The following is a 26344-nucleotide window of genomic DNA, read 5'->3' as shown; positions in this document are numbered from 1 at the left end:
TGCCAACTAGCCTTGCTCCTGGCCCTTGGAGGTTGTATAAATCGCAAAAATCATATGCAGGGGCCAAACTGTTCTCCCAAGGGAGCCAGCACTTGGTCTGTGGAGCTCAGGCAGCAAGGAGGGAAGCAACTTCTCCTGCCCTGGAGAAAAACCAGTTTGCAGAAAAGTCTTTCTTGGTCATGCAAGTTGATAAGCACATATTTTTAAATGTGGTAGAGGGTGCTTGGTAGATTAACTGCTTAGAAAGTAAGTGTGTGTGTGTGTATATATTACATATGCATATATATGCTGTCTTTCACAGCCAGAATTACTATGGTGGGTGTTTCTCTGTAGATCACAAAAGTCACATGATGGAGGTAGCTGTTATGGGAAGATGGTTGCAATCCTATTTATTTCAGTCCTGGTCCTGCAACTGGACTTGCATAAAGGTGTGTTTGTACCCATGAGCAGCACCCCTGAATGCAGTCCCAAATAATTCTGGTGGCGGTGCTGGGTGGTTGGTGAGGACCCAACGGGATCAGGGCTGTCCCTCGTCATAAGGCTAAGATCTGCCCTTGGATTTGTTCTGCGGCTCTCTGAGTGCTCTGTAAATGTCTGAGCTTGGCAAGGAAAATTGCAACTGATTGTAAATTTCTTGCAAAAATGGACCTTCAGCAGGGCTAAACCAATTTGCAAAATCAAGCTGAATTTGGGAAGTCATTTTGGCCTCACCTCCTCCCCTTAAGAAATGAGGGATGTGTTTTTGGAAGTGCCAGCACAGCTTGACTCTGACATTTCTTAAAACCAAGCTTTTTAATGTTTGCAGGTTGTGTTGTTGGCTTGCCTGTGCTTATAAAGGTGAGGGAGATAAGACTGGCTAATTAGCTTGTAAACAAAATAGAACATTTTGCTTTGCATCAAATGAAATATTTTGGGTTGCTGAGTCAGACTCATGCATGTTTAAAAACATTTTGGCAAAAGAATTAAATTAGAAGCAAAGGTGGTGCAGGGGGGAAGTACACCATGGGGACAGCTGCCTTCTTGAATGAAGGACTGGCTCTTGAAAGCAGTTCCATGGAGTGGGAAGCAGCTGAAGCACTCAAGTTGCTGATGGTTTTCTCGGAGCAGGGGGGGATATCACTTTGTAGGTGAGCGATGCTAAACCCACGCTGGTGGGAGAGCCTCTGCTTCCAGATACTCTTTAGCCAGTGCCATGAGCCTGAAAAGAAATCAGCTGCTTAATGTCAAATTAGGGACAGAGAGACTGATTAGTGCTGGCTGCAGCAACAACGTTGAAGGAGAAAGCTCAGGGCTTAGTACCTGGAGGAGACTGTTGCACTTCCTGGAGGCCATCCATCTTCCTGCTTCCCTGTTCATCCCACGTCCTCCTCCTGTCTCTGTGCCACCAGTCACTTCTCCACTTCGTGGCTTTCAATACATGGTGTGTGGCTCAGCATGGTGCAGAGGTCTCTGGCTTTGAGGGGAGGTCGTCTTGATTTCCAACACAGGGGCAAGGAGGTATTTGGAGAGGGAAGCACCAAACCCATGAGGAAGCAGGTGAGTGTGCAGCATTTCTGGGGCTCACAGCTCCCTGGAGTAGCGGCTGTGGAAATTTCTCCCTGCTCCTTTTGCCTTTGCCACTTTAAGGAAATAGGATTTTGTGGGTCTTTTTTTGTAAATAAACAAGATTAGCAAAGATTTTTTTTTTTTTCTTCTAACAGTAATAAGGATTAGGTACCACTGGGGCCAAAGGGATAGCAGTCATAAATGAATCAAAAGAAACTGTGAAATCTAATATGTAATGTGTGATGGTGAAGGGCTCTGAGACCGAAGCAGTCAGTGGCCACCCAGCTGTGCCACCCTGCTGCGGGACATGAGAGCTGTGCCTTGGGTGTGCTTACCACACAGAGGGGTGCAGGCTGAAGCGGGTGCTGTACAGCTACGATGGAGGGTACTGAAGGGATGGCTGGGTGGGATGTGGGTGAGTCCCAGAGCCACAGCCCTTTGCCAACAGGCACAGGCGTAAGTGCTCGAATGCTGTAGCAGCTCAGCAGCCAGGCAGCCGGGGGTGGGATGTGTGTCAGCTGCCCAACTTGCATCAGTCTGGGCTCATGACTCAGTTTTCTTTCAGGTGAGATTCATGCAAACGTGCCAAAAGCAGCGGCAGTGCTGGGATCCTTGCTGCTGAAGCTCTGCCTCTGTCCAGCATGCAGCCCGGCTGCGTGTTGAATGGCACCTGACCTTCAGACAGGAAAGAGTTTTCTCCCTGAAGTTAATATTTTTAACGCACTTAATGTTTCCTCTCTCAATAAGTGGCTTTGGTGGAAGAGCAGTTGAGCTGTCTCTGGCAGTGATGAAACGGGATCAGAACTCCAGCTGACAACAACTTGGTATGATTGTACTCAGTTTCCCTCTCGTGGTTTGTAAAGGAATTAACTGGAAGGATATTTAACTAATTATTTTCCCAGCTGAATATGGCCAAGCTACCCTGGTGCATGGGGGTCTTCATCCTGCAGTCCTGGTCCCTTCAGAGCTTCACCTGAGAAGATCCAGGTGGCACCACTGAATTTTGTTAAAGCTGTAGCTCTGCCCTTCTTATAGTAATTACAGAGTTTCACCTCCGCTTTTCATTGCAGAATGGCTGCAGCTGTTAGACGCGGTCTGAGGTGACCTTCCATCAGGATACATTTTCTCACATTATCCCTCCCTCATGCTGTTTTCTGCCTGCTACAAAGGTCACAGGCTCTCTTGGGCAGGACCAGTCCTTATTCCTTCCTGCAAAGAGCTGGATGCGAGGCCCCAGTTCCTGCAACACATTTCTTAAAAATTTCTGTGGGGAACTGGGGAGAGCCTGCACTCCACAGCAAAAGGAAGGAGCCTCAAAAAAAAAAAGATGGTGTGTAAAAGAAGGGAGATCCCACAAATCAGGGAGGTCACTGGAGAGCTGCTGCATCCACCAGGGTCTGTGTGGAATAGTGGTCCCACTGAGGTGCGGTGGTGGTTGACACCGAGGGAGTGCTACGAGTTCATACTATGGTGGTGACTGGGAGACAGCTCTGTTTGACAATTTTAAAATTTTTTTTTGACTGTTCTTTTGGCCTAATCCTGTCGAGTCCCTGAGGAAGACGTTTGGCGTCCTCCCCTCGCCTTGCTCATACTGGAGAGACTCAGCATCCTGCAGAGATGGCAAGGGAAATCACAGGATTATTCCCCATGGTGATTATCCTATGATCTCTCATGGCTGTATAAATGGGAGCTGATTACAGCTAGAAAAGGAGTAAATTGTGTAATTAGAAAGGGGGAAGAGGAGAGGACTTAATCTCTGCCTGAAAGTGCCAGTTTGGAGAGAAGAGTGGAAAAGAGTGTGCAGAGCGGTGTCTGCGCTGGGACCCACAGCACCAGAAAGGGCTGTCGCTGACCTTGTCCCTGGCTGCTCCTGTTGCCTCTGAAGAAAGAATGAAATATTTCTTTCTGCTGTATCTCTTAGCCAGTTTCTTTGGGAAGAAAGGGAATCGTCCCCGTGCATGCCCACCTTGCCTCAGGCTTGCAGCATGGTTGGCTTACGAGTGGGCTGGCTGTGCTCAGGTATTAGCATCACCCCAAATTTCCCTCTGGGACTTGTCATGAATGGTTAGAAGAGAAAACCTGTCACAGGATGGAGTCCTCACCAGTTCTGTGTTGGGTGTAAGATGACTAAGATCTTTCTTGTAGCTCTATATGGAGCAGGAAGGAGCATTTTGCCTCCCCTTCCTCTTATTATTGACCCAGCCTGGCCTGGGCCAGAAAATGTGTCTGTTCCCATTGCAGGCAAAAAGCACGCAGAATTGCTCTTGAAGCCATGGTGAGGGAGGCTATTAATGTGAATATTATTCATGCTAGGAAAAATAGCTAATTACCTTCCTATAGAACCACTCTCTGCCCAGTGAGCCACTAATTGCAACATCTAACATTCGTCACTGAGCTCTGAAAGCACTCCAGGAATAAAATACTGACAAACGGATTTGGACCTAAAAGAAAAAGACAGGGGGAAAAGTAAAGTTAAGGTACTAGATATTCAGGAGGTGTAAATGGCTGCAGGGAACCTATGCCCAATTAGACCTCATGTCCTAAAGATGCAACAATTTGGCTTTGTCTTATACCCACTCTATTTTATGGTCCATGTTTTAAAGGTGCATAAATGTATTAACATAGATGTTTAATAAACTGAATAGAAAAATAGTATGTAGCTTGAGCTGGGGATACTGCCAAAGGGGCTTCTTGTGTTTCTTGATGTTTAAGAAGGTCAGCTGTGCAACTGGAAATGACTGAAGTGTTTTTGCATTTAATTTATTTCCCAAGTTTACCAGTGAAACAACCTGCAAAGGGGAAATCCATCCTTACCCTTCTCCTTTCCCTCCTTGGAGGAGGAAGGAAAGACAGTCCTTTTGAGAGCTGCAGTGTGTTGCATATTGAATTCTTTGCTTCGCTGGACTGAAGGCCACGTTCACTCCCTGCCTGTCCCCAGGGGCTCCATGGACAGCATCTGGAGATTTGATGAGTTTCCCAAGATCTATTAACGTTGTCAGCCACTGAGGTCTCTGGGAACCCACTGGCTCCGGAGGACGCGCTCCGAGTCCTGCGAGAGGCACATCTTGTATCACAGGCTGTGTGGGAATCTCACCTTGAGGGTGCCTTCCCTGGTTGCCAATGGAAGAGTTAACTGCATGGATCAGAGGACTTGGCTTATTTCATAGAGTTGTTTGGGGTTTCCCCTGTGTAGCCAGGAGAATTTATCTGGCTGTGGTTTTGCAATTTGTAAAAAGTTTGTCCTTTAAATCGCTTGGTGAGCACCAGTCCTCATCTATCATGTCAGCTGTGATCCATGGAACAGGAACCGCCTCGCTCTTTCCTGAGGACTACCCCACCCTTCTCTTTCAAGGAAAACAATTCTACACTCAAATTGCTGCTCTGAATTTGCTTTTCACCCTGAACCCCCACAAACACCCTTCAGGATGTACCAAAGGGATTATCTTTTTGTTCTGTGAGTGCACAAACTGATGCTGGTCCATAATCAAGGCTTTAGGGTCAGCCACACTCTGAATAGGTAAGTACGTAAAATAACATAAAATTGTGCAAAAGCATCAGTCTATTTTGAAACATGATTGTAAAGGGAAGGCACCCCCCTGTCCACAACACTCTTTTCTCGGTGTGAGGGGTGACCCACCTGCTTTTGTCACAACACCCAGTAATTTAATTCCCGCTAGCAGGAGTCACTACAGCCGTGGGGCTTTGCCTTCAGACGCAGTATCTAACTTCCTTCATTTTAAAGCTCAAGCTCTCATCTGTGCAGAGACGGCACCTACCTTCCTGCCAGCGCCTGATCCCTGGTACCGAGGGAGCATGAGCAGGGCCCGAGGGCCCCTGCCCCGTTACCGGGGAGCTGCAGGGAGGCCCCTGCCCGCGGCCCGGCGCGGGGGCTCCAGCCGCGGGGGCTCCAGCAGCCGGGGCGGGCGGCGCCGGGGGAGGCCCCGTCCCTCCTCTCCCCGCTGCTCTGTGCCCCGTGAGCAGGCCGCTGTCGCCCTGCCCGCCCGTCAGTTACTCGGTCGGTCGTGTCCCCTCTCCTCCCGCCCTCAGCGGAGCCCCGAGCGGGTCGATGCGGCTCGGCACTCGCTCGGCCATGCCTGTTGCCTTGGAGAGGGGGCGGGGTGGAGCCCACCCACCGCCTTTCCCGCCTCCAGCCCGGCGCGCGCGAACCGCTCCGCGCGCGGGACGGTACCGCTTCCCCTCTTCCCCTTCCCCGTGAGGCGATGGTGAGTGCGGGGCGGGCGGGGGGCGCCGGGCCGGGCCGGGCCGGGCCCGGCCACGGGGCTGCGCGGTCCCCCCGGCCCCGCCGCCCCCTCAGAGTGCGTGCTGTGCCCTTCTTCCAGAGGAGAAGCCTGGCCCCCAGCCAGCTGGCCAAGAGGAAGGCGGGCGACGAGGAGGAGGAGGAGGAGGAGGAGGAGGACCGGCACCCCCCTACGGTGAGCGAGGGGCCCCGGGACGTGGCGGCCTCGGCAGGGGGAGGAGAACGCCCGCAACCCTCGGCGTCGAGGCCGGCCTCGCTCAGGCGGCGTTGGGGCGGGCTCGGCCCTCGCCGCGCCGGGGAGGGGGAACGGCTGTTCGTCCCTGGCTGAAGGGGCGGGGGGGCGGGCAGCGGAGCCTCTGCAGCCATGGGCAGGGGGATGTGGGATGCGGTGGCCGCGGTCCCGCGGCTGCCCAGGTCGGTCCCTGGTACCTGATGGGAGGTTGTTATCGCCCCGTCTTCTGGGGATTGAGGATCAGGCCCCAGGTTGACGCCGTTTTCATCTGTTTGGCAAAAACCTGTGTCTGGGCATGTAGTTGGTGGAAGAACATCGTTGTGTATAGATGATGCTTTGTGGTTATGGAAAAAACTAGCCCTGGGAGAGCTTCCAAGTGTTTTGTGAGATGGCTGGTAACTAGGAATAGATAGATGTTCAAGACAAAACAGAATGTTACGATGCAGTGCTCTATGTCATACAGGTCAAAGAGTCTCACCTAGTGCTTTCTGTGTCAAATCTCTTTTTCTATGCCAGCAGGTGGTTAAAACCATGCCTCAATCTGAAGAGGACTGTGTAAATCAGGAGACAGATCAATGACTTACTTATCTTCATGCCTTGCTAAGTGTCTGAAATTTAGGTTTCAGTGTGAAGCCTTTCACCTGTGTAACAACAGATGCCACGGGAGCCTCTGGGGACTTTCATGTAGTTTGTTCCATGCTATTAACCCTTCCTTTTTTTTCTTCTGCTTTTTTTTGGGGGGCGGAGGCATGAATCTTAGTACAGATCAGCCTGCTCTTTTACAGATTGGAAGGTGGTAGCTATTTTTGTAATTAGGAGAATATTTTAGCCCTCATGCAGGTTAAACTGTAGGGCATGGTGACCTTGGTGGTATTGCTGGCTCTGCCCTTTGGCAGTGGGTGTGAGTAATGATTGTGTCTGTTCAGAGATACTCAGCTGGCTGGGTGGATTGTCTGTGTGGTTAGGTGCTTACTGAGCATGACAGCAATGCATCTATCTCCTGGTCTCACCAGCTGCCCCTGAGTTGTTTTGTCTTGATTCTGTTTTTCAGACTCGTAAGAGACAGAAGCCCGTCAGTGAGACAGAGAGTGGAGAATGTTACAGGTCGCCTTTCCGGAAACCCTTGGCTCAGTTGACCAACAGGCCTCACTGCCTGGATAGCAGTCAACATGTAAGTGGGTGTTACTGCTAGCACACCATCACAGGTGGGTTGTATATGGAGCACATTCATCAAGGGAGTCCAAATGCTTCCATGGACCCATTTAACCAGAGGTGTTATGGAAGTGCCACATGTACGCAGAGTCTTTAGGAGACACCTTTTGCGAGCTCCAACCATTTCATGTTGAAGGAGGTGTGGTGGGGGTACTTTCTATAATGGAAATCCTGAGTAAGAGAGTTCTGTGGGGTCTAGGTGAAGGACAGTGCCCAGGGACGTGGGTAGCTTTCCACACAGATGGCTCAAGTGCTGTCTGCTTGCCCGGTTCTCTCTGGGCTTCCACTGCTGGAGACCAGGTGCTGGACTGTCTGGGTGCTTGCTGGTCCGGCGTGGATGTTTCTACAATGGTAACCCAGATCCTTTACAGGAAATGAATTGCCAGCCTGAATTACCAAGGCAGGGGGAAGCAATAGCATTTAAAGAAGTGACTAATGCCAGTGGATTTGAGAAGATGGGAGTTACGAAAAATCAATTTCATGCATTAGAAAACGCAAAGGAAAATAGTTTTGAAAAGCAGAGTCAGTGGGGGGAATTGTGCTGGTTTGTTACTTTCTTCCTTTTGGATGTTCTTGAAAATAGTTGGAATTGAAGCTTGAATAGATTGAACAGAGGTACTCTCAGCACTTGGCAAAATTGAGTTCTCAAAAAATGTCCTGGGCTTGCCTTCTCGAGCAATCTCTGATTTCAGACTTCTTAAGCGTGTTTTCTTTCTGAATTCCTAGGAGGCTTTTATCCGCAGCATTTTGTCCAAACCCTTCAAAGTCCCCATTCCAAATTATAAAGGTAAGATGAGGAGGTTTAAGGATTGTCTGTGTTGACTGACTCGGGTAAAACAGATGATGCTCAGGCCTGTCAAATGTATCCGTGGAGATTATTGTTATTTTTTGCACTGATGCGTATGCTCCAGAAATCCTGACTTAATTTTGAAAGAAAAATACTGGCACATTAGCAAAGTCTTCATATTTCTTACTAGTGTTTAGTTCGGATAATCCTACATTTCAGAATTGGATTTTGTATTCTTACTGCTATGTATTTGATGTAGTGCCAGAAGATTGTACACCATATCGCAAACACAAAAGCAAGATGAATTCCAAGCGATGAAGGTTTACCATCTGAATAATACCCTAATGATACTGACAGAAGGCTGTAGGTGAAAAAGATAGTATGTGCCAGTTTTCTTTCTACTTGGCTTGGTGTGTTGAGTCTCAAGGTGATCTTCAAAGCAAGGCAGTTTTGAAGTTCAAAGCCTCAGCTGGTTTGAATCAGTGAAACACAAGATCTCAGAAACAAAAGGACCTGTTCTTGTCCTCTTCTTCTCTCTCACCCTCCAGCTGAAAAATTCAAATGCAGATCAACCAGTTTCACTCAAACTTTACTTATAAAAATATGTCTGTAAGCAAACACTGACTATGAAATGACAAGCCCCAAAAGAGTTTGACAAAGTTAGCTTGTGGAAAAGCAGATTTGTCAGGAGGCTGAAACAGAATGGCAACTGGGGAAGCTGCTTTCTGTGGCTGTTATCTTCCTTTCTTAATTGGGAGATGAGGCTGTTTCATGTGCTCTTTTCTTGGTGTGCGTGCACTGTTGCCTCAGCTTGTGATACGCTCTCGTTTTGCAAGGAGCTTTAGCAAGCAGCAGGCAAATTGACCCTGCTTGAATCTTTCCCAAGCAAAATCAATCCTGGGAGCACAGTTGCCTGAGTTTTGATGGGAAAGGGGATTTCTATGCATGTTCTTTTTGTGTTTGTCTCCATTCAAAAAACTATGACATCAAAATATAATACTAGGAGAAGGAACTCATGCTTGGTTTCTGCTTTTCACAGAAATTGGCTCCAAGGCCAAACATCTACTATTGCTCAGCAGAGAGAAAATAATACCCTAGAGTTGGTAACGGCAGTGTGGTGCTAACTGTGATACTGTAAAACTTCATCACTTTTAAAGATCAATTCCTGACCTTGCATAAGAGATACAACTCTGGCTAAGTCTGGGTTAGGTCATCCAAAAAGAGGATTTGACCCAGTATATACTTTGTATGTGGGAATGTGTTTATTGAGCTGCTGAGGCGTACATTCTGGAACCCTGCTTGTCTTTCAAAAAAACTAGAACAACCATCTTTGGATACTAGGAGTAGCTCCGATGCCCAGAGATAGCTGAGGGAGACATTGTACCTGCTTATGGTTGGATGCCAGTGGCACAGGTCTGGGATGAAGCTGTTAGTCACCTTGCAAGTCAGCTTATACTGCTGTGTGTCAGCATATATGGCATCTGCTGCACCCAGTTGTGCCCATTTTGGTGCACCCAATGTGGCGCGCAGTGCCATTGCTCCTTCTTTGCCTCTGTTCTGTCATTCTGTTCTTCCCTGCCGTGGAGCTACCTACTGTGTGCTGGCAGAGTGCTGCCAAAGAACCGCCCTGCGTAGGTTTGCTGTCTGCACCAGTTGTGCCTGCATCTCCACTCCAGCATCCAATTAATTCACTGTTCCTAAATGTAATCAGACTCTTAGGGAAGGCTCTGCTTTCTTCCAGGAAGAAGTTGTTCTTTGGGTTGTGCCTTTGTTTGCTTTCAGGGCCACTGGGCTTGCGTGCGCTGGGTATCAAACGGGCAGGGCTGAGGAGTCCTCTCCATGACCCTTTTGAGGAAGGAGCTCTGGTTCTGTACGAGCCCCCGCTGCTGAGTGCCCATGACCAGCTGAAAATAGACAAGTGAGTCATCACCTAGCACAAATGCTTCAGCTCTGACCTCCTTGTACGTGTAGGTTTGCGTGCTTTCTTCCCAAATGTGTCTGAACTGGGGTCTGAACATCAAGGGAAGTTTGGTTCCGAGTATTCTGCCTCTGAATTGGTTCAGATATGGTAACAATCAAAGAAGGAATGTACCCATGCCGGATTGTTTGCGTTCTTCCACAGGCTGTTTCATCTCCCACTCATCAAAAACTTAAACCTGTTGCAGGGAACGAGGATGCACACATGGAGAAGCTGCTTAGAAAATCTTATGGCTTAGTTGTTAGTCAGGAAACATCAGCATCTAGGGACAAGCAAAGGGAGATGACTGACAGTCATATGTTATGCTGCCTAATGGTTTTTATTCTTAAGTAGTTCCTTCTGTGCTGCTGTTATAACTTAAAAGGGCTGTCAGCTGGATCTTCATGGGCAGGGGAAGGGGTTCCCCTCTCCAGTAATGCAGTTACAATATTGTTATTGAGAGAAGAAAAATAATAATGGCTTTTTAAGTGTGTCTCTGAACCACATTCTGCCCTTGTTTTAACCACAGTCCAAATACATGGTTTCACTGATGTTTTAGATTGTAGATCAGGCCCCTGTGACTTCATTCTCAAAACGGAATTAATCCATTTTTCACTTTCTTGTTGGCAGTTGCTTCCCTCATGCCACTGGGGAGTCCTCAGTATAGCAGTGAGATTTTAAAAAAACTAAACATATGCTGTGCCAAGTTCATTAATCACACTGTCTTCTTCCTTGACTGCCTCCTGCAGGGACAAAGCACCTGTCCATGTTGTGGTGGATCCTGTCCTCAGCCGTGTTTTAAGGCCCCATCAGAGAGAAGTAAGTTTTCCATTGGGACCTGAGGGTATTGCTGGAGGACTTGATGCATTTCAAAAAGCTGCAGTTCCTCTGCTGCAATTGTAACCCACCAACTGTGAGGTCTACATAGACCTCACAGACTAACAGCCTGTGACAGTCTAACAGACTCTAATCTGCTGCAAATGCAAAGTGAAACACTTGTTTTAACCATCCTCTTAGAGGCCTGAATGCTGCAAATATTCTCTGTCCTGTGTTAAGCAAGAGGACATGCTGGGAGTATTACAACAGTCCTGTTTGTCCTTAAAAATGTGGAAATTTACTCCTTTCTTGTGGGTAAGAACTTTCGCTTCTCTTCTCTTGCCTCTGATCTAGCAGGGTCAGAGCACTCCCAGCCTAAATGTGATGCTGCCTAATGCACAGGCTTGTTCTCTGTGGGGTTATAGGTCAGGTCAGCTGACAGTGGAAACTGGGGAGTTCCTGTGACCGTTGTGCACTGGTTGCACATGTCTAGGAAAGCACACAGGCTGACTTTTGTGTCACCAGTGATACCTTAGGAAAGGACCCGATTCGGCAGGGAGATGGGATCTTGCAGAGTCAGGGCTGAAAGTCCAGCCTTTACTTATCTTGAAGTCTGGAGATGTAGCTCTGCTGAGTGGAACTCAGTGTGGAAGGTAATGGGATATAGTTACAATAAATTACGTTGCAGCCCAATCTTGAGTTGGGCAGGGCAGACTGTCCACCACTGTGTTTTGCTGGTCAGCAGAATTAATTGGATCTGTAGCCTTTGAGCCAGGAAACACTGAAGCTCTTCTTTCTGGTACCATGGTTCCCAACACAGTGTGGAGTAGATTCCTACTTCATTGTGTTTTATTCAGAGTTTACCCTTTGTAGGTATGAGCTGTCCATGACCTATGTAGACTTGGAATTCACCAGTGGAGAGTGCCAAAAAACATTTTATGTTGTAAATATGTGCAACATCACAATATCGAACCAGTGTGTACTAATCCCCAAATATCTAATGTAGGTATCTGGAGAGTTTGAAGTTTATCACAGATGCAGTATATTATCATTTAAGCCTAGAGGCAGCACAGATGGAAGCTGTAATTGCTGATCTTGCAGGCTAAGCAGGTCAAGCTGGATGTGTCTGTGCATGGGAGATCTCAGATGGCTCTGAGAGCGCTGTAGGCTGCTCCTAGCTTGTACTTTTATCTCAGAGTTGGTACTGAACCTGTGACCCAGTGTAATGCTCGACTCTGGCTACATAGCTGGAGGCACTGTGTTTTTGGGTAAGATACTGCCTGCTGGTGCTTTTGTCAAGTAATGTCAGTTATGTTGGTGTCCTAGGCACACTGTCTGTTTTTTTGACAGCTAGGTATCTCTGATAAAGCAGTCTCTGTTCTAGTCTAACTAATAAGTCTTTGCCTGCTAAGATTCTTGTGCTGCTTTATTCAGATGATGCTCCCAGACTGTTGTACAGCTTCTCTCTGTCTTTGTCATGTCTTTTGCCCAGTTGCTGGGAAGTCACCCAACTGGATCCCCAGTCAAATGCACTCTTTTAGTCAGTAATGTATTTCATAATTGTTCAACTGGCTTAAATAAACTTCATTAACCTGTTGTTAAGGGCTTAAGAAAGAAAGAAAAGGACTTGAAAGTGCAAGTGAAGGTGCTCCATCTTGCAGTCCTAGATAGTGGAGCACAGAGGGGTGACTCTGTCCGGGTGTGTTTAGGTTGTGTCCCTCACTCCCTGCTCTGGCACAATGCAGGGAGCTTGTACATTCCCAGGGCAATGCCCTGTTTTTCTCTGACACTCTATCATCACATGATAGAGGAACATTTTGCAGAGTCTGTCTTCCCCCCCTCCCCTTATCTGTCTTGGTGATGTGTCAGAGCCTAATGCAGCGCTGAGCTCTTCTCCCACCATGTGACGTGGGCTATAACTTCACTCCTGTGTCTTCTCTGAAGCTAAATCTGCTTTGGACCTTGAGTCCCCAGGTGAGTCATTGTGCTTCTAGGCAGAAGTGATGAGGGCTGCTGAGGGTATTCTGGGAGTTAATCAGGCAGCAGAAACAATTCTGCTCACTCTATGATTCTGTATTTTTAAAACTATCTAATTGGGTGGTGTTAAGATGATTAACCTGTTTGCAGTGATTGGTGCAGGTTAGCTGATGGCCTGGGCCTATCCAATGTAGCCAAGGGTAGAAATTTCTGGGAATTCATGTCAGGAAGGTAGTTATAATTGTACAGTTAAAATGTGCTAAGATTTCGTGCATGTTATGAGGTACGTGTTGGCACCAGTAATGCTGTTCCAAACTGGATGTGGCTGCATTTTAGCTGCATCTCAGGTGATTTCCCTCTATCCCATTAGAACACTGCATGTCCCTAGGGATGTGCTACACAGGTTTGCTGTTTGTTGTAGTATCAGTCCTGTGAATTGCAGTAATGAAGCTGTAATGAAGTTGTCATTCTGCTGATGTCCCCATCCTGCTCTGAGAGAATAGTTTTTTGGCAGGGAGTGAAATTCCTCTGGGACTGTGTGACGAGCCGTCGGATTCCTGGGAGTCATGGCTGTATCATGGCAGACGAAATGGGGCTGGGCAAAACCCTGCAGTGCATCACACTCATGTGGACACTTCTCCGGCAAAGTCCAGACTGCAAGCCTGAAATCGAGAAAGCCATGGTGGTGTCTCCCTCCAGCCTGGTGAGAAACTGGTACAATGAAGTAGAGAAATGGCTGGGGGGAAGGATCCAGCCGCTGGCCATTGATGGAGGCTCCAAAGAAGAGATTGACCGTAAACTAGGTACAGAAATGTTTGCAAATGGTGTGGTTGGCTGGCTTAGGTCAAAATCTTGTATTGGAAGAAGCCTACAGCAGTTGATGTGAAGATCTCTGAGCTGTCATTAGAGCTCTGGAGACTGATGAAAGTCTCTCCACTAACATGTTTAGATCAGGCCCTTGCATGCTTGGTAATAGTTGATCTTTTGGAATACTCCAAGTCCAGTCATGTGCTTAAGTTAGGGCAGTCCCAGTGCCTCTTCTTTGCTTCAGCCAGGAAAGGAGTGGGCAGAGGTGGGACGGGGATGGAAATGGGGACAGTTGTGGGGAAGGGAGCATGGGTATACGTGCGTGGAAGGGATGCTACGGAGTAATTGAAACAGACAGGTTTTCCTAGATTTTTAAGGCAAAAGTTTTGACTACAGAGCTTGAACCCTTTTCTATTAGTTTTCCTCATCCCTCTATTTTTTTCTTTCCCCCTTTCCATCTGCAGTTGGCTTTATGAACCAGCGTGGCCTGCGAGTGCCTTCACCCATCCTGATCATCTCCTATGAGACCTTCCGACTCCATGCCGAAGCATTACAGAAGGGCAGTGTTGGGCTGGTCATATGTGATGAGGTACAGGGGAATCTTTAAGGAGAATCTGTTCCTGATGTTTTCTTGAGATCCGGGCAAAACTGGCTCAGCTTTCTTAAAAGGGGGGAGGGCAGTGGGAAACAAAGTTTAGCTGTGGACAGTACCCATTCTGGTGTTTGAGAGGTGCTGGGTAAGCAGCTCATCCATACTGGGTGAGCCTGAACAAGAGAAGGTGTTGTCAAGAGCTGAGATATGAAGAAAATCCAGGTGATGGTAACTGTGGCCACTTTGTAGGTCCTGGCAGGGTGGGGGCACCTACTAGGGTCCTCTCAGTGTGAAATATGTAGCAGAAAGGAGGTCCACTGCCTTTCTCTGACTCTGAAAGAGGCCTTACTCTGTTGGGATGATAGTGCCCTGGCTTACGGATCTGGTTCTCATTTGTTTGCATCTTTCTTTGCTAAAGTGAGAGGTACTTTCTGTTTGGCCTGGCCTCATGTTCTGCCCAGTAATTTTTAACTTGGCTCTGTTTTGAGCAAGAGGTTGGACGGGAGACTCCTGAGGTCTCTTCCAACCTAAATGATTCTGTGCATGCTCTTGTGTGTAGTGTTGGCTGCTGTCAGCCACTTTATTTGGCCATCTTACTCTATGCTTGTGAGGGAATTTGAAGGGCGCTCCCATGGCAGGACTCTCTTCCCCTCTGTGTAGCCTCCTGCTTGGGGCAGGGGTAGGAGAGCTGGGCGAGAAGTTACCTCAAGTGTTTCTTCTTCAAGAAGAGACAGACCTGTCTTGACTCCCTGCTTGCTGACTGCTGGATCTAGCTTTGCCAAGCCTGTGTTGTCAAGCTCTGCTTTCACATGGCTGAAATGGAGTAGTTTTTTCATTTATTGTTCCCTACTTGTGGTTATAGGTAGGGAGAGCCAGAGGTGCTCTGAAGGACAAAATAAAACAAGTGCCCTCTGCCTCCTTGAAACCATCAAGCTGGGGGCCTTAGCCACTGTTGAGGTGTCCTCCACTGCCAGTTAGAGGGGGTTTGTTAAATAGCAGTGCCACCCAGTGGTTTGGTTTTGTATTTGCTAGAATGGTGCTGAGAGGAGCTTAAAAAGAGTGAGCATCCTCACAAGTGTAATTCCCACACCTCTCAGTGCCCCTGGGATGGGGCCAGCAAGTAGGGGTGCTGGGAATGCAGGTCCTTGGCCTTGTGTCTTCTGTATGTTCCCAATAAATACTCAGCTCTGCAGTGGTCTGGCATGTTTAAAAAGCATCTCATCACTTATGCTTTGTCCTACAGCATGGCTCTCAGATGCTAATAAAGTTGCTTTTCTCAGGCATGGGAAATGTGGCCTGTATTCAGATTACCCCTGTAAGAGGTGCAGAACCTCTCTTTATTAGTGTGCAAAGGCCTGGCAGTCCTGGATATAGGTGGTCTGAATGGCTTGTGATTTTGACCTTTGGTGATGCAATGTTACTGGTCTAGAGTTCAGTGCCTAGTGTTGGTAGCTGAAAATTTCACCGTCTTTGAACAGGAAACAGTTCTTATAGTTAGACCATGTGGTTGGTGGTTATTTTCATGGTAGGCCCTCTTGCCTGGGTGTGACTCAGATGTTCCTAGTCTCAGAAGCTTGTAATGTCATGTTTCCTCACGTAATGGCTTCAGGTTTCCCACCAGATTCTTGCCTTTGAAATAAGTCTGTCACAACAGATGAATACTTACAACACTTAGTCCACTACCAGGAATGTACTGGACTCACCAGGAAAGTGGTGAGATGCCTTGTTGGAGATAAAGCATGTCAGTGTTGATGAGGATCTCCAAGCTGCTTCTCATCAGAGCCACTGGATTTATCAGCTTCATTCCTTTTTTCTTTTTCCAAAGGGCCATAGACTGAAGAACTCTGAAAACCAAACATACCAGGCTCTCAACAGCTTAAATACACCTCGACGAGTCCTTATCTCGGGCACCCCCATTCAGAATGACCTGCTTGAATATTTCAGCCTGGTGCACTTCGTCAATTCAGGCATCCTAGGTAAGACATGAATGCGTGAGAGACACGACGGAGGGGGAAGTTTTTGGCAAGGCCTCCCCTAGCTACCAGTGCCAGTGAAAGCAGCAACCAAGACATTAGTGAGAGGAAAGGTCATGTACAGGTTGGAGACTTATTCTCCTTCAGTTTGTATCCAGAAAGTCTAGATCAGGCTCCCCTGTTCTAGAAGCTGTATATCATCAGAGCTCTGTTTCAAGAAGACTGTAATTTAAAGTACACCAGTCTAACAGGTGTTTTGAAAAGGGAATTAATAGTTAAGGTAAAATGAATATATAACCCTGAGTACTACATGGCTGATCTTTGTGTAGCTATACTGGTCAGCCGAAACGTCCATGTAGGCTAGGAATTTCTCTGACAATAAGCCCTTGGAGATGCTGTAGGAGTTGCTGGACAGGAAGAGCCAGCTTGTAATGGTACTTCCCACAACACTCCCAGGCTATAGCAAATTCAGAAATCTAAGCCAGGAATGATGTATTTGTAGGAGAGGCTTCGTGGAGAGGAGGGTTTGACGTGACATGTTCTCTGTGTTGAGTACAGAGGCAGCCTGCGAGGCAGCTTTTCCCTGCTCTCTCTTGTATCCATCTGGCACAAGAGGTTGAAGTGACTGGTGCAAGGTGAAATGGTGTACCTTGTGGCAGAGTTAGGCAACAAAGCCCAAATTTCTGGTGGTCTGCCATCCCACTTTCAGATAATCTGAGAGAAAGCTGAGGGTGATGTCTAGCATTTGGACTTAAGACTGCTCTTGTTTTTTAAGGCAAGGGAGGCCTGTGAATATGGGCTTAACTTCATCTGAGATAGAAAGAAAAGAGTCTGCAGGAGAGATACTGATTAATGTGAGTTTTCAGGGTCAAACACCTTCTACAATTGCTGGTAGCAGACTGAAATATTTTGTCTCTGGCTCCTATGCTCTGCTTATGTCCGCAAGCTCAGTTTTCATTTTAAAAGCAAAGTAGTCTTTGCATCCTCTCCTGCTTCACTGGGTTAGGAGCAGGTCTGCTGCTTTCCAGTGTGGAGCAGCTTGTCTTTGTCAAGAGAGGTCATTTTTTCTGCCAAGAAATGAAAATAAAACAATCTGCAAATCATTTCCTTGTTGCTGTATCTTGTCACCCATGTTCGCCTCAGATTGTTTGGCGTCCAGTCCAAGAGGCTTCTCATTAATTCTAGTGCATGCACAACCCTAGTTAAACACCACTCATCAGATTCTTAGTCTTACAAGCAGCGTTTGGGCCTTATCTTTTTCTGTTCAGCTGTTCTGCCCCCAGGATTTCTCAAGGAAAGGATGGAATGGGGTGGTAGATGTTCTACATCTGGTTTGTCCATGTGCTTCAATTTTAGGTAGTTATTACACAGCGCTGATGTGATTTCCCCTGCACACTTCACCTCTACTTTGGGCAAGACTAATCTCCTTGTACTTCCAGTTCGTTCTTTCCGAGATGAGCTTAATACTGTAACTACTGCCAGCAAAATTGCATGCATGCAGTAGTCATTTTTCCCACTTTCAGCCTGTGACCAGTAATAAGCAACTGATTACAGATAATTTTGGAACAGGTACACGTAATGCCTGTGCTGTTTGCAAGGACAAAATCTGGGAGTAAAAGTATAGCTGGAATGTGAGCAAAAACATTAGGTGCCTGACTGGACTCAGGTTTAACTAAAATTGTATGACCTTTGCAGTGCATTATTATTGGAATACAGAATGATTTTCTGTTGTACAGATTTGCCTGCCTTGTTTTCCCTTCTAGCCAGGAAAGATTCAAACAAATCATACTGACGGGCGAGAGTTTGTTTTATCTGCTGGGCCCCGTGCTTGTGGTACGATACCACCACTTGTGGTATGATAACTGGGGTTGTCGGGTACTGATCAAAGGTTATTTGGTAGTAGTTGTCACCTTTTCGCTTCTGTTTTGTACAGGGACTGCACAGGAATTTAAAAGACATTTTGAAATTCCCATCTTGAAAGGCAGAGATGCGGATGCAAGCGAAGCTGAGCGACACAAAGGAGAAGAGAGGCTTAAAGAGCTGATAAGCATTGTGAACAGGTGAACTTCATCCCTCTTCTCTTTGCAGAGCTTTTGCATAAACTCTTGGTGTACACTGGTATCTTTCCAAATTACAGTTGTAGCTGTAATGAATTCTCTTGCCAGTTACGTCTGTTCAGCAAGTGATTGTGCAAGTATTTATTGCCTAAGAAATCTACATAGCATGTAGCTTTAGTCTGAAAAATAGCACATTGAAATGGCACAATTAGCTGCAGTCTCCCCCAAGCAAATATACTCAGATACTGAATCATGATTTGACTCTTATGTTTCTGTTTTCTCCCGGGATCTGAACAGTCAGGCAGCATCCTTTTATTTGTGTTAACATAACTACAGTGTAGGCTGGGTCAGACTTGAGATCCATCCAGCCCAGATGTTGACTGGCAGACAGAAAGAGTATAAGGAATGTTGCTCAGTTTTGCTGTTGATTGCCCAACTCACAAAAGAGTCCAGCTCACACTTTCATAGCTGTGCTGGCTCTGGAGGGCTAATGGGATTAGACTAGTAGTGTCAGAGATGTGACTTTTGATCCCCAAGAAGCACCTGTGTGATGTAAAATGCTGTCTTATTTCTCTTTGGTTGATTTTTGGTATTTGTTTAAATCTGGTTTCTTTTCTATTCATGAATACAACCAATTTATCCACATCTGCGGGCAATCTCTTGTCTCTCTATAAGAACTCTTACTAGAGACTCTTTTGAATTCTCAGCATTGCTGGTGTCTTCATTTCTTTTTCTTTTTTTTTTTAATCTGAACTTTTGCAGCCATCACTAATACAATCCTGCAGTTCATAGTCACGGTAAATTGAATTTCACACTGAGTACAGCCTCTCTGTAGAGACAGACCTGCCTTGACTCAGGTCAGCTTGCAGAAGCCTAGGAGAAAGGAAGAGGTGGGGAGGAGAAGAGCTTATTCCTTCTTGAGGTGCATTTGTTTCTTTTTATAGTTGATGGAAAAGGGGTGTAAAAGTGTGTTCAGGAATGCTTGTGCCTGGCTGTGTCAAGGTCTGTGTCCTTTCCTTTCTTGTGCAACAGTCATGATACACAAATAGGGAAGATGAAACACATAAGTAGTAACAGATGAATCTGTTGAATTTGGTAGGAATTACGAATGAGACAGTGATGCAAAGATATGTGGAGTCATAGGCTAAGGCTGGAAGCGCCCTGGAGAAGGTATCTGATCCATCTTGCTGTCCCAAGGTAGAAGGTATTAGACCTAAACCATCCCTTACTTAACCCCCGCCCAGCACTGAAAACCTTACAAATTCCTCAGGACACCTTTTCCAGGGCATCACTGTCTTTGCAGTTAGAAAATGCTCTTAATGTGTAACATAAATCATCCTTACTGCAGTTTAAGCCTGTTACTTTTCATCCTACTACTTATGGGTTTGGAGACCAGATTATTCTTTTGTTTAACAGCCTTTGACAGATTTTGGGGCTGTCACGTATCCCTGCTGTCTGTCTTCTATAGGTTTTGTAACATATTTTCAATGTTTCCTGGCAGAACTGGGTTTCTGCACCTCTTTCTTATTCTGGTTGCTCAGTTCATCACTTTTTCTAGTCCATCCCATCTTTTCTGAAGTGTAGTGGAAGCGCTCCATGGGGCATTTTCAGAGCCCCGAAAGATATGCCCTTTGCTGAAATCTTGGGCCAGACAATGAACCCATCTTGGCTGAGGATGGCTACTAAGTTTTTATGTGGGGAGCTGCCTGCTTGTACTTTGGGTTACGTCCATGGTGTGTGGTGGTTAAATCCCGTCCTTGTTTGTTTTCCATGCCACTGGTGTGTTGTAGCTCAAGTTGAGAATGCCATTGGTAGTCTAAGGAAGAGATGAGTTTCTCTTGTAAGGACTGGGCTCTGTTAAGTGGAATCATGCCTGATCCCTCCAAATCTCATGAACCAAATCTGGAAGCCTCACAAAGACAGTTGGTTATATTGGGCTCTGTACCATGGGCTGATGGAGCCTCTTAGTGTGGCTTAGTGTGGATGGTGGGTGTCTGGCCTTTGCCATGTGTTGGACTGTCACAGACTTTTGGAGATTAGATATCAAAGGGTCTTTGAGCTTGTGAGGAATAATACTGATAAAACAGAGTTTTGATGTCATCCAAGCATCTGATCTTCATTTCCCTCCCTGCAGGTGTTTAATCCGAAGAACTTCGGACATCCTCTCCAAATACCTGCCAGTGAAGATTGAGCAGGTGGTCTGCTGCAGGTACCAAAAAGCTTGTACTGTGCCTGGGAAAAGGGAGGAGCAACAGGAACGACTACAAAGTTGCAGAAATCCCTTCAATGCTTATGGTGACTGCTTCCCTCTAGGAATGAGGTTGTAGCCATTGGCAGTATGTTGCTTTTCCTCCTGAAGCAGGGATGGACAACCCACAACTGGTGGTTCTGCCAGGCAGCTGGCGTGCTCTGGGCAGCTCTGTACAGCAGAGCCCTGGGCCGTGCAGAGTATCTGCAAGCTTCTCTTCCTGCTCTGGGCTGAGATACTAATGCTCTGTCATCAGCCTTGGAGGCAGTTCTAGGCTGTCCCTGCTGTAGCTAAAAGATTGAGCACTGGAGCTAAAAGGAATGCACTGTGTAGGTGGAGGAGGAAGGATGGGGTTGGTTTGGGGGCAGGCTGAGACTGCAGAGCTCTTGTTCTGTTTCAGGCTGACACCTCTGCAGGCTGAGCTGTATAAGAACTTCCTGAAGCAAGCCAAGCCAGTGGAGGAGCTGAAGGAGGGCAAAATCAGTGTGTCATCTCTCTCTTCCATCACTTCCCTGAAGAAGCTCTGCAATCGTGAGTTGTTCCACCCATGTAATGGTTTGGGTTTTGCCCTGTTGGTGGGGTTTTTTTTTTGTCTCCCTTGTGCACTCCTCAGCGTGAGCTCTGTCTGTTCTCCAGACCCTGCTCTTATCCATGATAAGTGTGTGGAAGAGGAAGAAGGTTTTATGGGAGCCCTGGACTTGTTCCCTGCTGGCTACAGCACCAAATCTGTGGAGCCCCAGCTTTCAGGTACTGTGGAACTCAACAGTACAAATGTGCTGCCTAACACAGGCAACCATGAGACTGTATTTAGCATCTTATCAAGGGCCTCTCCAAGGTCTGGAATTTGGGAACTTCTGCTCTATCTTTCTTCTTTCCTTTTTATCCAGGAAAGATGCTGGTTTTGGACTACATCCTTGCTGTTACAAAAAGCACCAGTAATGACAAGGTGGTTTTAGTGTCTAACTACACTCAGACGCTGGACCTATTTGAAAAGCTCTGCAGGAACAGAAGGTTTGTCTTTAGGCTTCATTTGTTTAATCCTGCAAGACTGTACTTGCAGTCTACACTGTAAAAGAAACTGACTGTTTTTAAAGTTTCTATCAGCAGAAGCTTGTGATCTGTCTTTTACCTCGGATGTTCCTGAATTGGAACTAATGTGGCTTGTGCTTTGGCTACTGGGGTCACTCAGCAGAAAAGCTCTGGTCCTCTGCAAAAGCTCCTAAAGCCCAGGCCCTTGTTCACAAAGGCTGTTTGTGAAAGATTTTTCTCTTTCAAGTAGGATGCTGTAAAGGTCACAGCAGTGGGATTGTAGTAAATGCTGTATATTCTAGGTATTTATATGTCCGCCTGGATGGCACTATGTCCATTAAAAAGAGAGCAAAGATTGTGGAGCGATTCAACAGCCCCTCGGTAAGTAGAACCTGCCAGATGTGAGTAGCGCTCCTGCCAGTTCTGAATGCTATGAGTAAAAGTATGGCTGCCTCTGTAGCTTAATCCAAGCCTGCCTTTTTCCACAGAGCCCTGAGTTTATCTTCATGTTAAGCAGCAAAGCAGGTGGCTGCGGTTTGAATTTGATTGGGGCTAACAGACTGGTTATGTTCGACCCGGACTGGAATCCAGCTAATGATGAGCAGGCCATGGCTCGTGTGTGGCGGGATGGCCAGAAGAAGACATGCTACATCTATCGACTGCTTTCAGTGAGTCTTATTCCTCTCACCTCCTCAACATGGAGTTCATGGTGCCAGCCCAGACTGCAGCTGCTGTGACTGGGACCAGGGAAGAACTCTTTTGTGTTGGTGACCAGAATTGATTGGGACTTAATTGCTTCCCACCCTTAGATGTGTTGCCATAGAAAACCATGAAGGTTCAAGCTGGAGGGTCATTACCGCAGGCCTTCTTTCTAATGGTGACTGGCTTCTGAGAAATAGAAACAACCGTGGCTTTCCAGATAAGATGCTCCTTTGAAGTCATTTAGGCATCTGACTTCTTTAATTTCATGGAGTGTCTGATGCTGCAGTTGCTGTTTTTTAATCAGGCTGCAGTCTGTTTTGGTTGGGTGTACGTGTACTTTATAAACAGCAAGTACATTCCCAGAATTACAGCAGCTTTTGGAATGGGGCTGCCAGTTAGCAGGTGGAGTAGCTGCTCCGTAAAGGAAAAGCACAAAGGAGACTAGTCTTTTCAGGCTACTGTAACACTTTATCCAGCAGTGCCAGTAGTGATTACTGCTCAGAAATCTTCCCTCTGCCCTTGTTCACCTTCACCTCTCATTAGTTCAGACTGTGGGGTTTTTTGTTTTGGTTTGGGGTTTTTTGTTGGTTTGGGTTTTTTTTTGTAAGCTTGTGTTCCTTGATCAATTATTATTTTAGTTTGACAAAACAGATGTTCTTTGCCCATCTCTTCCTTATGGGTGTTCCACTTCTCTGACCTGGCTGCACCTTGAAGCAGGGAACTCCTTTGCTTTTAGAACTAGGAAACTTGCAAACCATGACTAACCACTCCCCTCCTTTGTATGACATTTGTTTGCAAAACAGATATTTTGCTCTTAGATTTCTGCCTTAAAAATGTAGCATAGTGGACTTCCTGCACATCTGTTCTAGAAGTAGTCATCTCCCTCCAGACAGTGGGTGTGATTGATCTGTGTGTGGGTGAACCAGCGAATACTGCTGATGCTGGTGTCACCCAGGGCTAGCCCTTGTTGCTGTTTTTTGGGGGAGGTCGTGGTGGTGGGTTTTTTGTTTTGGTTTTTTTTGTTTTTGTCAGGGGGTGGCTGTAGCTGCTCAGGTCCTTTACCTTCCACAAAAGCTTTGTAAAAGTCCTTTACCAGCCACAAGTAGCAGCTCCACCTCTTCCTCATCCATATCTCCATTGGATCCATTCCTGTAGCCATGGCAAAAGACAAAAGAAGCAGAGCTGGATTAGATCAGCAACCAAATAGGACATGGTTGGAGTGCAGCATCTGTGACACTTTCCCAATGCAGGGCTCCTTTAACGCTAGTGTCCCAACCGTGCTTCATCTCTGACTCTCTCTCCTGTAGACGGGGACCATAGAGGAGAAGATATTCCAACGCCAGACCCACAAGAAGGCCCTCAGCAGCTGCGTGGTGGATGAAGAGCAGGATGTAGAAAGGCACTTCTCACTTGGGGAGCTGAAGGAGCTCTTCACATTGAATGAGACCACCACCAGTGACACCCATGACAAGTGAGTATACTGAATGACTAATGGGTGGGGTCAGCAAAAAAACCCCTCCACAATTGGTCTGTTGATTCAGGGGTTCCTCAGTCAGCAGGAGGAAGCTCAGAGAGAGAGGCCCTCTCTGCTTCTGAAGCTGTTAACTACCTGGAGATGAGCACTTCCTTGCTGTTCTCCCTTCTTGTAGTCATAGAAGAGCTGTGCTGGCTGGACAAACTATCTTGTTGCTGCCTGTGTTTGGAGGCTGTGAAATACTACAGCTAATGAACAGAGAAAGAAATTGATCAGAGCTGTTCAAATTGGTGAAGCTCAACTTGGTCCTTCCTTGCTGCTCTCTTCCTGGTGGTTTGTGATCTCCAAATGCTGAGCTGCTTCCATGCCAGGGCTACTCCATCTGCTAAGAATTCATGAGGCCAACCCAAGTGCTGTTCTGGGGACTAAAAGAATCCTCTTCTCCATTGTCTGCCCTTCTCCCCCATCCCTGAGACCTGTGGTATTGTAGCCACCAGAAAGAGGACAGGGAGTGCAGGAAAATGCTTCAATGTGAAAGTTAAGACTCTTAGTTCAGGCAAGAAGTGAAGAGGATTAATTTTAAGCTGACTGAAAGCTTAGCTCCTTATAGGTATCTTGTCTGCATGGTAACAAGCTTTGCTGGCAGAGCTGCTGCTGCTCTTTGTCTCCTTATGTGGTAGCTCAGTAGGGCATCTCCAAAACAGCCTGAGCACAACCCAGTGGCCATGGCGGGAGCCAGGATGGAGCAGTTTGGAGCATGGTGTGCTCTCTTGAACTCGGGAAGCCTGATGCAGTGCTAAGAATGTGTTAGCAGTAGGGGTGTTCACTTGAGATCTGCTCTAAGCAACATCCCTTACCTTTCAGGGGAAACTCCTCCTGAACTTCCTCTGGGTCCTGCTGGACCATATCCACATGGCTAAACGTGGAGGGGGAGTGCCATTAGAAACAGAGCCCCAGGGTTTCCAAAATGTGAGTCATTCCTTATCTGTTGCACATGCCAGGTGGCTGTGCATTTAAATGAAATGTGGTAGTAATTAATCCTGTCTGAAAATCCAGTTGGCAGTGTTGCAGGTAAAGGGGAGTTAATCCAGATGTTACTGGGCTGCATTAAACAACCTGTATGCTAAAGAAGTGGAGAACTTTGCACTGACCTTGCGCTGGCTCTGTTCCAGGATCAAGTGTCGTCGCTGTGTGAACGGCCACCAGGTACGGCCCCCTCCTGAAGGGTCTGACTGTACCTCTGACCTCTCCCAGTGGAACCACTGTGCTGATAAACGGGGGCTGCAGGACTCCGTGCTGAAGGCTGCATGGGATGCTGCTGTCACCTTCACCTTTCATCATCACTCCCATGAGGAGCAGCGAGGGATTCCCTAACAGGTTACTGTCCCCTGTGGGGGCAAAGGCAGGCTGCTGTGGCAGTCCACTCCACTTTAATCCCTTTCAAGGAAAGCGGCAGTGGGTAGCAGTACATGCTGGATTGTTGCGTGGCTGTGGAATAGCAGAACAGCGTGCTTTCCGAGGCTGGAAGGCCCTTAGCGTTGGTCAGTCTACTGAAACAGCAAGGAGTCCATGGCTTTTTCTCTGCTGTTGTGTTGTGTGCCTAAAAAACAGCCCTTTGGGAACTGGGAAGGACTGGACCTTGTGCATTTGATCAGATTCAGCACTGGTTCTCATGCTGTTTGTATCTGTGCCTTCTACTCAGCCAGGTTTTGTCTTCAGGTTTAAGTTAAGCCTGCAGTTTTATAGCACTTGATGTGCATAGTCATATGTTTTTTCCTTGACAGCTATGGCTTAGAGCTGCTGATCAGAAACTTGCAGGATCCATTTCTGTTGTGAAATGTGAACCTTGCTGATTACTCAGGACCAAGAGGATTTGTACAAGGGAAAAACATTTCAGCTTGTATGTTGAACATCTGGCCTGAAAGATGATGCAGGCAGTAGGAAATCAGGCTTTGTTAAGGTAACTCCATTTCTAAAACCACTTGCTTTGTTATGGGCAGGATCCCCTGATCTAGCAGAGTGTTTTAATTAGATCATATTACAAGCCAGTAATAAAATTCACACTTTGGTACATTATGGGTCTTAATTATATTTATATTATAAAAATGTTACAAAAGAACAAACTATTCAAAACCTCTGTAAAATGACTGCAGACATGGGAGAGGGGCAACATGATTGCAAATAAACAGCAGGCTACTTAGTACATAATTTTTTTTTTGTATAAAGTAAAATTTTCCAAATGTAAAAGGTCAAGACTTGGGGGCTTTTTTAGCTTGTTCTGTACTCCTTTTAAGTGGAGGGAGGAGTTCTTATTTCACAGATCACAGAATGGTTGAAGTTGGAAGGGACCTCAAGGTCATATTGTCCAATGCCCCTGCTCAAAAGCAAGGTCACCTAGAGCTGGTTGCCAAGGACCACAACCAGATGGCTTTTGAGTCTCTCCAATGATGGAGATAGTTATTGATGAGACATTGGCTGAAACAACATGCAATTTGTAACAATACCCAGTGAAATAAATAACTGCTTGTCCAGAGATCTGCAAGAAGTCACAGCAGCTCATTTGATATCTGTCCCACTTATAATATTCAAACTGAGAAGATGGTTAAGAATTAAATCACCTGGAAATACAGCTGTTGATCCACATGGTCTTGTGTGTCACTTCACTGTGGTACCCATTC

At 46.7% G+C, this 26344-nt stretch overlaps 1 protein-coding gene and 1 long non-coding RNA gene across 4 annotated transcripts; one reads left to right on the top strand and one right to left on the bottom strand.

Annotated features, from left to right (window-relative positions):
- Positions 1-335: 335 nt before the first annotated feature.
- On the bottom strand, positions 336-5561 carry LOC140654736 (uncharacterized). 3 transcript variants are annotated; one of them, XR_012043506.1, is made up of 5 exons: positions 5322-5561; positions 4360-4594; positions 3876-3986; positions 1300-1619; positions 336-1198 (listed from the first exon to the last, which is right to left on the bottom strand). It is a non-coding gene; the product is annotated as an uncharacterized lncRNA (long non-coding RNA). The 3 variants fall into 3 exon arrangements; XR_012043505.1 differs by lacking the exon at positions 3876-3986 and having other exon boundaries at positions 1300-3154; XR_012043507.1 differs by lacking the exon at positions 3876-3986.
- A 150-nt stretch (positions 5562-5711) lies between these two features.
- Positions 5712-25677, top strand: RAD54L (RAD54 like). The gene is made up of 17 exons (XM_072866915.1): positions 5712-5978; positions 7087-7206; positions 7974-8034; positions 9817-9952; positions 10741-10810; positions 13299-13587; positions 14056-14180; positions 16009-16159; positions 18090-18216; positions 20348-20422; positions 20862-20992; positions 21098-21208; positions 21349-21472; positions 21793-21871; positions 21979-22158; positions 23500-23663; positions 24839-25677. Exons 1-17 carry the CDS (start codon positions 5766-5768, stop codon positions 25038-25040), a joined length of 2358 nt encoding a protein of 785 aa, XP_072723016.1. The 5' UTR covers positions 5712-5765; the 3' UTR covers positions 25041-25677.
- Positions 25678-26344: the final 667 nt, after the last annotated feature.

This window comes from Ciconia boyciana, chromosome 7 (genome assembly GCF_034638445.1).
Source record: "Ciconia boyciana chromosome 7, ASM3463844v1, whole genome shotgun sequence".
NCBI classification, from domain to species: domain Eukaryota; kingdom Metazoa; phylum Chordata; class Aves; order Ciconiiformes; family Ciconiidae; genus Ciconia; species Ciconia boyciana.
This window is presented reverse-complemented; position numbering and strand designations above follow the sequence as displayed.